This window comes from Acanthaster planci, linkage group LG12, assembly GCF_054643075.1.
Source record: "Acanthaster planci isolate LZ-2023a linkage group LG12, COTS_SCS, whole genome shotgun sequence".
NCBI classification, from domain to species: Eukaryota; Metazoa; Echinodermata; class Asteroidea; order Valvatida; family Acanthasteridae; genus Acanthaster; species Acanthaster planci.
Genome location: NC_141788.1, coordinates 750,429 through 764,350, shown reverse-complemented (window position 1 = coordinate 764,350; position 13,922 = coordinate 750,429). Strand labels below are relative to the sequence as shown.

The 13,922-nt window shown below is 40.7% G+C and overlaps 1 protein-coding gene across 3 annotated transcripts; it reads left to right on the top strand.

Moving 5' to 3' along the window:
- Positions 1–155: 155 nt before the first annotated feature.
- Positions 156–13,684, top strand: phf24 (PHD finger protein 24). Of its 3 annotated transcripts, none has more exons than XM_087144413.1 (8): positions 156–1,816; positions 6,377–6,562; positions 8,489–8,567; positions 8,965–9,164; positions 9,792–9,964; positions 11,171–11,251; positions 12,158–12,262; positions 12,613–13,684. In XM_087144413.1, exons 1-8 carry the CDS (start codon positions 1,268–1,270, stop codon positions 12,719–12,721), a joined length of 1,482 nt encoding a protein of 493 aa, XP_087000539.1. In that variant the 5' UTR covers positions 156–1,267; the 3' UTR covers positions 12,722–13,684. The 3 variants fall into 3 exon arrangements, with proteins under 3 accessions (XP_087000539.1, XP_022097217.2, XP_022097219.2); XM_022241525.2 differs by lacking the exon at positions 11,171–11,251 and adding an exon at positions 11,586–11,627 and having other exon boundaries at positions 159–1,816; XM_022241527.2 differs by lacking the exon at positions 11,171–11,251 and having other exon boundaries at positions 216–1,816.
- Positions 13,685–13,922: the final 238 nt, after the last annotated feature.

Sequence of the window (13,922 nt, the reverse complement as noted above, 5' to 3'; positions counted from 1 at the left end):
TACACGAGAAAGAGAAGTTGAACAAGAAAGAACCTTTCTGCTATCTGTGGAGTATACTCGCCATCTGATAGTGATATGTGTGAGTGATTACGGTAGTTGATGGATACACGTTGCTCCTCTGCAGCGCTCAGATTGATGAAATGATTATCTTCTTAGCACTGACGTCAGGAGTTCGTAAATCTCTATTCAAAGTGATCAGTATGGCACCAGTCGTGTACTACTGCTCTTTGTAGTACGCTAATCCTGTCAAATAAGACTTGGTAATCGCGACTGGAACATTGTTATGGGACTGTTCGATACCATCGGTTTCCTCTTGGTGTCCAGCTTGGCCCCTCGATGTCACCTAGGACCAGACTCAGGAAGTTGGTATAGCCCAAAGATCGTAATGCAGCCATTGAGAAAGGAATAAGGCACGAAGTGCAAACTGTTAAGAAAGTTCATTACAGGTTCTAGGCTGGCCTCATGCCTTTTCACCGCGGTCAGCGAACGAGGCCGACGAGTCGTGTCTTTTGTACTGGTCAAGGACCTTAGTGAACAATAGAGACAAACCCATGTTTTTAAAACCAACTTGTAATGAATGACTAGCCAAGCAGTGATGACCGTACAGCGTCGCGGTCCATGACAAGGCTGGACCAACAGTACTTTGAGCCTTCCCAACACAGTTGTTTGGGACTCCCTAGTTGTTTGTATTCACCGATTACGCACACACACTTCACCGGTATCAAAGAATCCCCAAACATTGCTGCTAGGAGTCGGTAAACAGTCCATTCGACCCGACGCGGTGAGACCGACATTTTGGTCAGTTTGAACAAGGATGAGTTTGCGGTGTTGTCTGATATGAGTTAGCCGGTTTTTCCAGCTTGAGTGTGCTTTGGTAAAGAAGGGATTGTTTGAGCAATGCCACTGGTGATTTCTGTGCGTATTTGACGAGATCCGTGAAAAGCGGATGCCACTTGTTGCTCCCACTTCGTGAAGCGTCGTATGTTCCTCTGGCGTAATGAGACTCCTGGATTACATGGGACAAGATCATGAAATACTTTGAGAATACATGTACATGTGGTTCCCTGGTCGATTGAAGATCGACTTGCCATTCATAGAAAACTTACTAGAATTGGACTGTTTGGCGATAGTTTCAAGTTTGCTTCTGGTTCCTGTTTTACGAGAACGAAGTTCGCGTAAGGATCAGTTAAAACGGAGTTGGATATATTGGGATTTAGGCCTAGTGGATGGAACAAGAGACTCTTGAGGTTTAGGTTAAACTTGGAACATGGGTGTCACACTCGGAAAAGGTAAGCAAGATGAGAAGAAGGCTCCTATCGACAACTTCCGCCGAGCTGCGAAGGTGGTAACAATCATGCGGAAAACTAGCCGCGATGCCTCAACGAGGCTCGCCGACGACAGGTTGCAAGAACCCCACTCCGCACCTGCTATTGAAACGGTCGCCGAGGAGACAGAATTGGTCAGGAAAGAATCTCAGGCCTTACTGGAAGACTTGAGGAACATGTCCAGCAAGAAAGAGACGGGGTCTCGTCAGCAGAAGGTGGTGGACGATTCACGGACTCTCGTGTTCAAGGATACGACGGATGCCTGGGCCGCTTTACGGGAGGGATTTGTGGATGAGACAACGGAGCTCCCAGACACGGAGTTTAGCTTGGTGGAATCGGCCATCAGCGGGTATAGAACGGTGGAGCGAGTCAGGGGTACCAATGAAGATGACCCATCAAGGGGCGGGGAGCAAGAACAGCAGAGGGGAAGATCTCAAAGTAACCAGAGTGATTTGAACATTCCATACACTCTACCGGCTGAATCAGATCAGGTAACTTTGCTTATAATTAACATACTTACCAAAGGTGTGTTTCTGTACTGTTTTCCACGAAATGCAGTATTGTTTAAACAATTTTCACTGAAAACAGAACTCTTAATAACAGTGATGTCCTGAAGAGCAACACAAATTGTTTGCAATTTTCGGGGATTTTCATAAATAGGGAATTTAAAGTATAAACGCGATTACTTTTAAAGTTGTTTGCAGTTAGTATTTTTGTACCCAAAAAATCTGCCCTAATGGATCTGTGAAGCTGACTCTAATATGTGTAATTACAAGCTTACTCCGCTTAAAAATCGGCAATGGATATTATGTGTCATATCTAAATCTCACACGGGATAAACTCAGGCGTGTCTTTCCCTCATATCACAAAGGATGTTTTATCAGCGTTCATCCATCGTGCAACAACATAACTAGCGTTTGAAACCATTAAACAGTCAAAACGATTCCGGGCCTCTCTGTAAATAATCAATATGGCAAGTAATACCCCTGTGATCATCGATCTAACCGACATTGTGACCTGACTTGGTCTTCTAAAGGGGACGACTTCCAATTATCGACCCATCTTCCCTGCTACCGTTGTCTGTTAATGTACCGTAACAAACCTTGACGCAATTCTCGATCTTCAAAAATGCGGCACATACTCAGTCCAAAACTGATATATTGATTTGAAATGAGCAGCCACTAGTCTAGACACGTAAATGCAAGTACATGTACACCGCCACACCGGTATCTTATTGTCAGAACCTTCTTAATTAAACAGAAATCCTCCTTTGCAGGACTATAATTAAACACAGGTGTCGCCAAGATTTTCTTTTGTGGATGGGGCGAACCCCTTCTTTCAGGGCAGGGATGTTTCCAGGGCAAAACACTCTTCAGCTGAAACAGTTTTTTTTTATTAACTTTGATGATTTCCATCACCTTTCTTTTTAAAAAGTTTCTGTTCTGTTTATTTTTCATTTCCTCTTTTTCAATCTTTTGCTGGGCCCCCCTCCAGACACCCATGTAATCAGAGGATGTGACGCGATGGCGATGAAAATTCCCCTCAATTTCTTCAAAGCATACTCAACAAAACCCAAAGCGCCTCCTCGGAGAATATTTCTCTTGTGGCACCATCAGTTTACTTCAACAAAATTGAAATTAAACACGTTTCTATTACGAATGAGGGAACGGGGGAAAATGAAAGATTTGCTTGTATTAAAATTATAGTTCTGTGATCGTCATACTATTCGGAGGAGCACTCCAAACTATTATTTAAGCACATGTAGGCCTACTTTAATATGTAAATCATGATGAAAGTTTGTCTGCATCAAAGTTTAATGTTTTACTTATACCATACGAAGCGTAGACACCACATGCAGTAAGTCTGGTGTTAAGATCGTGTGAGAGGAAGACATCAATGAAAGATTCTACGTCACAAATGCATCTGTTTTCCTTCATACATGTATTTACCTGAAGCAAATCCGAAAAACTTCCATGTATTGAGTAAAATGGTCCAACCTTACTCTAAGAGAAATCTATATTAACTTGTGTCCTCGTGGTGTTGACAAAAACTGGGCGGGATAAATGGTTCTAAGTACCACCATTAACCAGCCTCAAGCGGTTGTCGGCTCATAGGGACTCATTAAAGATGTATGATTTGGAGTTTGCTTCGAACACAAAAATCTTTGTGTTGTACTAATTACCGGTGCCTTTGTCGGTTCTATTTTTAGACCTGATCTGCTTGCATTTGTACTTAGTTCCTTGTTCAAGTACTGAAAAGTCAAAATATTTCTATATTTAGAATTAGTTTGTCTCTCACACTGGTGTCAAAGAGTCAGTTGACGTAAAGCGACACTTTGGTATGAACTGAAGAAGTTTGTTGCCTTGTCTCGAGACGACAGACTACGATTGGGCATGCGCTATAGATTAGGTCAGTGCACTTGTCCAGGCTTCTACAATATCATGCAAACTTTCTTTTACACAACTAACGAGGACGTAAAAATAGGAGGCCGGCGTTATTGGTTTTTTAAAAGTTAACTTTTCACATTAAATCTTCAAAATCACGGCTTTATAGGTCTAAGTGGTTTTTTTTATAACATCAGGAAAAACAATGACATAATGAACACTAATTACGACCGTTGAAATATTCCCCACAATTAACCACATGTATAAATGTAGCTGTAGCACATGACCAGTGATGGTGTTTGTTGGAGTGCTGAAGGTTTCAATCAATCCAGCCAGAGCAGAAGCACCCCCTCATCGGTTGAAAAGAGAGTTGTTGGTCAGGAGCGTTCATTTTCTTGATATGTTAGTTCATTGTCTTGATATGTTGGTCAGGAGTATTCATTTTGTTGGTAGCCATGCGTTTCATATACATGTAGTCGTTCGTGAACCAGCGATGCCCAGTTACCACTAAAGGAGCCTCCGTTGCTAGGAAAATTGCGCCCTCTCTTGTTCCAGCTCAGAGTCCGTTGGCCCTTTTCGTCATCTCTTAGAATATGCTAGTCCCTACAATTTGACAAACTGAATACCTCGCTGAAGTTTACATTCTGCAGACGTTTCCCCTATTGATTGGTCTAAGGTGTGCTTGGGTTTGGAATGGAAACATTGTCACATGTTGTCATTGATGATTTCGGTATACCGGTCTCGTGCTTGCAGTACAAGGTGATTTGGAGGTCAAAATTGGTCCATTGATATGTACAAACGGTCTCACGATGCTTACAAAAGAGTTTAGTATCCTCCTGTTGTGTTGTCAAAAGGGTTCTCCTCGCTGGATAATTTCCAGGAAACCCTTAGGGGACATCTAACTGAAAGTCCCTACTGGTCCTCCTCAGTTTGAAATATAAACAAACACGGTGCACCTGGTGTCTGATCTCTTGAACAGTCAGTGGGGTAAAATCTGGGCCACGCTAAATTGATTTTGCACTACGGAGTTTACACGGGATAAACATCAGCGGATTATTCGCTTTGAAGGAAATGAAGCTGTAAAAGTGTTAAGTTGACGCATTGGTTGTCTCTAACTTTTGTTGCAGATCATTCATTTGTCATCCATCACATGGTGATGAGCGTTGGGCTTATTTGCTTTGGTTACCAATCGCAAACACAAGCCGTTGGCAAACAGCACGATGCCAAATAATTTAGCCTCTGGCGTAGAAATAGCGGCACCGTTAAGTGGTGGTTATTGACATGGTGGTTTCATGTATTTACGTAGAAAGGTGGCAGTGCAGAGAATGGTGCTATCATCATGGGCACTGTGGAAACCTTCCTTGAAGTGAAGTTTGTACCCAAATGGTTTATGGGCCCACTGGATCAGTTCGACTTGTCCCGCACTCGAGCATTTCAAACTTAGATCAATTCAGGAGATTTCTTGTGCTAAACACAAAAGCTTCAAGTGACTAGCCACGTTTCTGCGTTTCCCTGATAAGAATACTGAACACTGGCGTTTATTTTGTCCAGTCTGGTGTTTTTATGTGTGTGTTCGTTCTGATAAAGTGGAAACTAGCTCGATTTAACGGTGATCATTTATAACCATATTGCTGAAACAAAATGGTTAGCTTTCTTGGTATGATAGTTGTCTGCTCCTAAAAGCAGAGGTCCACCCAGATCAATTGTCAACTATAGTTTCCCCAATCTTGTCACTGCAATTAGCGGGGGTTGCTTACATAAAAAAGAGTGTTTGAACATTTGCAGTATATTTTCGGAAAACTGACATTTATTGCCCCATTCCGATTTTCATGCCGGGCCAAAGTTTGGTCTCGGGATGATAGTTAGCTGAATGGCACTTGTGAACTACTTTACCCTAAATCTCGAAGCCCGTTAGCATTTGAACCTATTCTTTTTTCTCTGTGGGGATTTCGAATCATCGTTTTATGGTTGCTTTGTCATAGTACAATGACACCGGCTAAAACCTCCGGGGGGAGGGGGAACTGTATGCATGTATGGTGAATAAAGCCTGACAGTTGACCCCGGATGGCGCGCTTCCGGAACCCTTGGATAGGAAAAATGACGCGCAGAAATTTTAGAATTTGTAATATTTTTTCTTTCGGTTACTTCTGAAAAAATCCAACTCGGAAAAGATGCTTTGGAAAAAAAAGAAAGAGAAAATTAAAACCGATTGCCGTTGAGCTGGGAGCAATTTAAGAAATCCCGAAACGGGCAAGATTACACCCAACTCACGAACAAGATGATTTCAGCGGACCTAGTCTCTAGTTGGAATCGGAGAAATCACTGGAGGGTGTATTATTATTGTCCTTGGGTATCTGAAGTCTAGAAGATACATGCGATTCACAGGTCTTTATCCACGACAATGATGGCTTAATTAATTCGACTATAAACTCTTTTGAAAAAAAGTTACTTTTAGTTTAAAATATCCAACACTTTCGTTCAATAAATGTTGTAATAAATTTTACCTAGTATAAATGATTAAACTTAATTTACAAGCGATATTGCTTCTTGTTCCTTTCATACTACAGTTTATCACTTGGCAGGTTGATCCTAAGGATTCTTTATCTTTTGATTAGTTGTAACTCCTTTTCTTTAAAATTTAAAATTTCTCTCATCAATTGATCCCAGCTTTCTAACGACGAGAAATGTGCTATCTGCCGTTCCCACTCCGGAGGGATCTTATTTCCCTGTCGAATTTGCACCCACGTGTTCCACGAGTCCTGTCTGCAGAAGTCCGGACGGGTTCAGGACTCCACCGCTCGGCAGCTTTTGCGCAGGGCAAATACTGGTGTGGGCTGGTCATGTCACGAATGCGTAAGTTGAGTTTCTCTTTCACGTTTTTCAAATAAATCAAATGCGATCAAATTAAACAAAGAAATTTCCTCAGCAAACTACTTTGGACATTTTGTCTTTGCTATTTATTAGCACTATTTAAAGTTCGTAGTAGGTACAATTGTCTGTGTCTTTGAAATACTCGGACCTGTCAACTTGGAATCTGGTAGCATTACTAAGCTGACACTGTTTACCAATCAGATTGAAAGAACGGCAGCCAGGTGAGGCATTGCAGGCGCGACAGCACTGAGGAGGGCGCTCTGTTGTCATCACATCCAGGGTGTGGTTATGAAGGCAACGCCCTGTAGATACGGCAAAGCAGCTGGATGGTTGGCTGGTGGGCAGAGCTTGCAGTTCGCACATGACGTTTCTTGTTTCGTCACAACTCCAAGGGTGGAGATTTTGTTCCGTGCTTAGTACCAAGCAGTCTGTGCTATCAGTGTTTGGAGTATTGTGGAAGGGTGGTCGATAGGGGGCGCCCGAATTATCATCTCCTTTGCAAACCCAGACTCCTTCTTGTTTAGTATCGGTACAGTGGATCCAAAACCCTTCAAGTGGGTTCCTGTCTGAAAAGGAACCGAGGAAAAGTTCCCAGATGAAATCGAGCTCAGCTTTGGAGTTAGGGGTGGCTAGTTTGGCGCCAAAACTTTTGCAGATGATCTTAGCTTCCGGCTGGGTGTTTAGTCTTGGCTTCAGTATGTTCACGTAGCAAGCTCCTCCCCATGCTTGCCAACCTATCGGACATGAGCTACCATACTCAGCGGTTGAGCTGGCTAACATGTTTAGAATCATCAATGAAATAATGAGGATGGGCACAATACGTAGCTCTGAGTTGCTGCTGTATGCCATGACTGACTCGTGTAAAAACGGGACATATGAAGTAAAGTTCTGAAACCGTTCAACTCCTCAGACGCAGTACGACCCGTTTTGTCTTCAAATAACAAAGGTTTCAGCCCTACTCCCGTGGCTTTAAATAGCAAAATCTGACCTTTTAAACGAAAGTTTCAGGGCTCAGCTGCAAGACGAAACCTTATCAAGTTTTAATTTTTTTTGGAAACACAATGCCTACATGCTCGTGGTATATGCATTAGTTATGCAGGTGTTAAAATTGCAACAAATTATAGATCTATTCCATGGGAGATGTTTTCGAATGTGAAAAGTAAGAACTGACATGAAACACAGCTGGCTCCATTGTGTTTTCTCTGAAAATAATTGAAATGTATTGATACTTATGAAATACCAAAAAGGACCTCTGCAATAGATCTGTTTGCGCTTGGGCGTCTAAGTTCTGATGACTGCATCTTGTAACCATGGCGACCTAATAACAGAGTAAAGGGGCTCTGAATGATATTACGTTTGAACTGGATCTGTCTATACATGGGGTCTTGTTTGCTAAATTGATTTTTTAAAATTGATTTCTTAGTTCACGTGCAGTTCTCAAAGAATTCTTGAGTGCTTCACCGATACGGATAAAACACTCAGAAATCAGAATGACTGAATCACGAGCCGGTTTGGTATTCCAACAACGCATGCCCAGGACGAAGCTATTAGGGAACAGCCACGCACGTGCCCGATCGTCTGTCCTATCGGCGCAGCCAGACGTTAACTCGCGCGCGAGCTTTGTTCACAAAAGACCGTGGTTTTTTAAAATATCGAACTGCGTCATTTAAGCGATAGAGAAAGAAAATGCAGTGTCACCAGGCTCTAGCTGATGTCCACGCTTTTTGTTTTTACTTCTCCTGCATGCCGTGATCTAATCTTGCATTGCTCGGTGTTTACTTTTTTGAATCCTCAGTTGCATTGTTTTGAATGTACTGGTACATCGATGGAATTTAATTTCTGAATCATATGTTAAACTTAGAAGACACTTAATCCCTAAAGCGACTGTGTCGATATCTTCATTTATAGGAAGACCTAAGTAAGCTGTTACATCAAGATGATATGTTCGAACTGATGGAGGTGTTTGAAACGGCCGACATTGATTCAGGTAGAGACATGCATAGAGAGTGCTTAGGAACAACAAATCGAGCAAGAACTAAGCTCAAAAATAGTGTTTAGGGTATTGCGACAAGTTCTTTGATAAGTTTCACACTGAGGTGCCCATTAAGTCCACCACACGAAATTTTAACATAAGATGATACTGTGCTAAGAGATTTCAAATTTTAGTCATTTTTGTTTGATAACTTCGTTCAGTCATTCTTGTTGGTAGGAACAATGGAACAATTTCTTTCAATTCTGCCGTAATATTTGCCCCTCCCTTTGGTGCTCAAAAGTTTTCCCTTCAAAACTTGGTAACCTAAGCCTACCATAGACAATTTTGTCTCTCTTCAATCTTAGAATATTCGTTCGAGGTTTAAAATGTATTTTGGATGTGTTTCTGGTAGATGCGAGCATATCGCTGGAGGAATTCATGGCTTTCAGAAGGAGAGTATTCAAGGACCGACACGACCGTGACATGTTATCACATGAAGAGGAAGACGAGATTAATCAGTTTAAGGCTATTGACACGGACCGGACTGGTAGCCTATCCTGGTGGGAGTTTCTGAGTCACGAAGCTGTCCGTAGATTGTCATCGCAGTCAAAGGTATAGGTTGGTAGATATGGATAAACATTTTCTGGGGAAACCTCAGACAAATCAAGAAGAATCTATGTGAAACGTTTTATTACTTATCGTCTTGCAATAGCACTTTTATTGCTTTATACTTAAAGATCTTCAAACCGCGTTCTTCTTTTGGCTACAGGAAATTCCTCTCCCAACAAGTCATACATGTAATAGATAAAATTCTCTCCCTAGGGAAGTAGCGAATGCTTGAGCTTTGTCAGCATTAGAGCTTGACTCACTTTGAACGAGAGCAAAGACAGGATGTGGAGTCATAAAGGCTAGGGTGTAAAATATTTACCCATCAAACCGTATATAACGATTGAGCAGTAAGTTATTCACTGTCAGCCTTGCACAGCATACGCAGATTCTTAAAGACATGTTTCTGTGGACAGTCACAGTGTAAAAATTCATCGACATGGTGCGTTTTATGGAAATATCCAATGCGAACTGGGCTCAGTGCACCGACCACCCTGTTTATGTACCGTATTTTACAGAAAATGTGTTGTACCAGTTTTCATTTGACAGTAGTGCTGGTATTGGATGGGACAAATTACAGTTTATGGGCGAAATCAGACATTTGAAAATTCTCTTTTCATACAAAAATTCCAGAAGAGTTTGGCTAAGAAGCTTTCACCCAAGGAGGTTCAGACTGCGCGGGAAAACTTTCGCGCGTTTGACACGGACGGTGATGGCGTCATCACGGAGTTCGAAGCACGCAGGGCCTACAGAAGCTGGTACTCAAACTTCATCCCTGATCCTAACGAGATGACACTCAGAGAGAGGTAAGGATACCAGTCATGGTACTGTATTGCCTTATCAATTCCATTTGTGACGAAGAATACTGAGCTTTGGAGCGGAAAATACATATTTGCAAATCAATATGCTGTCTCAAGAAAATGACCGCGAATAACTGAACAAGTTCCAACTCAAACATTTTCTGCTAGCGTCTATGGCTCTTGGAAACAGACATTTATTTCTTAATGGGTGTCATGTAATTGCGCATGCACTTGAGCAATGTGTCGCTGATCTAATAAAACGACTTTTACAGGTTACAGACAAACTTGAGATTTTAGTACCTTCTAATCTTACAAAATAAAAAACTTGAATTTTAGACTTGAAGCTTGGCTTATTTTCCCGGCTGATATATGTGTCCAATTCCCGGTTACTCCCACTCTGTAACCTAGGTATTTCCTTTTTTCCCAAGAAAAACGCATTTAGAATTGACGCTAATTTGCACAAATCAATTCCATTAAAAGAACTAGTGGTACTATTTTTTACTTACATATTGGAAAAGTAAATTATTACAATAGTTTTCTTATATTTAGCTGAGAATTTTTAATCTGCAGTACATGTGAACAATTTTATGAAATATGCAGATTGCTTTACTTTTACACAAATAAGGATGAAGATGTTTACTTAAATTAACTGAATAAAGAAAATGAAAAGGATAGTAATTTCAATTATATCCTTGTAAAATAAAACATTTCCTTTAGTGGAATCATCGAGAAATTGTTTCGAGAAAATCAGGCAAACTGTCAGTTTTCGGATAATAAAGCTTTTATTAATTATGACCAATAAAATGTACATGCAAGATTTTACAAAACTGGTGTAGGTGACTCTTTTGGACCAGCGACATTGAGTTCTTATAGGCCTGCGTTAATTCCAGCGCAGCAACTCGCACTTGGGTTCCATTATGCAGAAACTAACGTCATATAGAAACTGCATGTACAGTGAGTTTTGGATCATATTACACACGATATTATGAAGCTTGGAGAAGCGTTGCAGATGAATGGTGTTTGTCCCTAAAGTGGATGCAAACATAAAACAGAGTTGTCTTGGACGATAAAGGGAAAGACTGAACCATTCACGCACTCAGTCACAGTCCTTTTTAAGTAACAGATAGGCTTGAACAAACAGCCATGTAAAACCAATGGACTCTTAATTACTATTTTGACATTGTCCAGCCCTTTTTCATTTTGTAACCTTAGCGAGTGCGAAGACAGAAAAGATGATTTACCGAATTGTAATGATAGGGACGAGGTGAATTCGAGCAGTGAAGACAGTGAGAGGTTTGACAAGAGATAATTAATTCTTGGTGCATGAATGCAGTGTCTCCTTCCCAGCGTGCAGTGGTATTTCCTGTCTCATAGAATTATAGAATTAGCTTGTTTTGTTCTTTGTAGTATTATTTTATTTTTAAACATTTCATGTTAACGCAGAGCGGGCAATTTTTGTTTTCATAAATCTCCTTGCGCACGCGCACTGCATGATACGTCCTCTCTTTCAGCATGAAGAGATTGTTATTAATCGTCCGGTTAATAGTGTGAGGTAGAACAACTCTGTAAAATGTTGAAAAAATGACTCAGATTTATAAAAGAACTGTATAATCCTGTATCATTTTAGCGACAGTGAAACAAACCATACAAATGAGGAAAACAGTAAAAGGTGTGTTGAGACCTAAATTAATTTGCATGTTGTTTGATGTGAACTGAAATTAACAAAAACTCATCAGACTTGTGCCCCATAGTTTTCTTTGATTTGAAAATGTAATCGTCAATCTTTTCAATCTTTCTTTACCGTGACACTTATCATAATATTTCCATTCGTTTTTTTTCCTTCGTCTTTTATGTGCTGTTGTACTAAGACTAAAATGATTTTCCCTCTAGTCACTTGTTCCCCTTACTAATAGTGCATGCGGTTGGTTTATGCTGAATGATTAACTGACTTTAAATTTTGGCGGAAATGATTTAATTCTTTCAAAAGATTTACAGTTAATAGTCTTTCTTTGACTCGAAACCAAGATTTTGTACAGTTGCAGAGAACTTCCGAAATCGAAGTCCTTTAAGTTACGGTTTTCAAAAACGGTTTGTATTGGTCACACTTTTTCAGGAACTAGTGTTTTTACCGAGATGGAACCCTTTTCTCAAAGATAGTTTTGAACAATTTTATTTTTTCGGACGGTTGTGGAAATACAGGAGGAAGATACCCGAGGACATATGGTTAGCGAGAAGTAAGGAACTGAACACTCACGTCGACGCCAATACCAACCTGCTCATGAGCGGCGATACAGACGGCTCCGGGTAAGGATTCATGAGGTCATAATTTGATGGATTGGGGAGCTATCACGTCGTCATGGGAACACATTGGGATTGAAACTCTGTTGTCTCAGCTTACACCAACATAACACAATCATAAATTAAAGAGATGCATAACAGTTTGTAAAGAAAGAAGCTGTCAAATTAATGGCCAATAACCCCGAGAAACCGGTTTGTCCTTTAGGGTCCAGTTGCCGGTGCACATTTATACAGACTGATCATGAATTGACTGACAATGGTTATGTGAGAGCGAACAATTATGTTTGACATATTTATAAAATACCCTTTACTTGCAAATGTCGTGACTTTTTATTATTTTTTTCTGCCATTCCCAGAACCATTTCCTGGGAGGAATACCTCTTGGAGCAGGCCTTGTTTATTATCGCAGCTCGGCCGAACGTCGGTCCCGTCAAATTGAACCGACGCCCAAGCTTCGCCCAGTAAACAGACAAAATGACAGTCGTGGAGGGGCTGAACTGAACGGAATGCGAAAAGACAATCACTTTGGGTGTGGTCGCCTTAGGAACTTGAAGCAGCTTCATCAGCATCAGGGGCTTGCTGTTTTTATCAAATCGCCTTTTGATAATGCTTTATTTATAATAATTTACCATCCATGCGTAAAATTTAAGTGAGGGGCATTGGTGTTTTGAGGAAAGGAAGCGTTCAGTCTAAATGTTTTTGAAACCCCGGAACACTGCACGGCCCTGGAACACGTGCGAGTAAAATAAAAGAAAGTATACTTGTTGGATTAATCTTCAGTAATATTGGGAAATTTCCTTTAATTTGCCTGTATTTAAGTGTCAGAGGTCAAATCTTAAAAACTCGTCACAAAAATGGTCGATCACAAAGGTCACAAGGATACTTCAATTCTATTTTGCTTTAATCCTCATTCGGTGTAACAGCCATCATTTGCATCACTAATAAACCCAGAAGAAAATTACAGTCGTCGCAGGGGGGGGGGGTGTCGTCCCCATTGGTTCATTTTTGTCGACAAAATCATAGTCTGTCGTTAACATAAGCAAAAAGAACGGAGAATGAAGATGAAAGGACGAAGGATACAGTACACGGTCTGTTGAATGGCAAATTTCATGTGGCAAATCCCCCCATTAAAAATGGTCTAGCAACGCCCAAGAGAACACTGTTGCTATTGTTATCGTTGAGATTAAAATTAAACTAACATCTGCCACATAGAGCGCAGCCTTGTTGATTTTTGTGTGAAATAGTGCACAACAAATCGGTAATAATCCTTTTATTGAATAACATTCTGAATAATGGTCATCACTGTTTTAAAAGTAAAAAAAAAAATTAATTTTTGATCGAAGTTTCAATGTCTTCATAATAAATATCTTCAGAATAAATGTGATCTCTAAAAATGTTTCCACTCGAAACATCGGTGATTTGAAAGTATGTGCTGGTTTCACCATGTGGAAAATGATTATTAACAAGTATTTCAGCTAGTTTCAGTGCGAAATAGAACTATCATAAAATAAAGAAAAACAATGAAGTCGTTGATGTAAATAGCGCCACCTTTAGGGGTGCAGTGTCCAAATTCAAGGAAATTTCTCCGCCAGGCTGAGGCGCAGAAAAAGTACCCCCCAGAGATTGTTTCGAAAAGAGGGGTCTGTTTGGGCCAGGAAATGGTGGA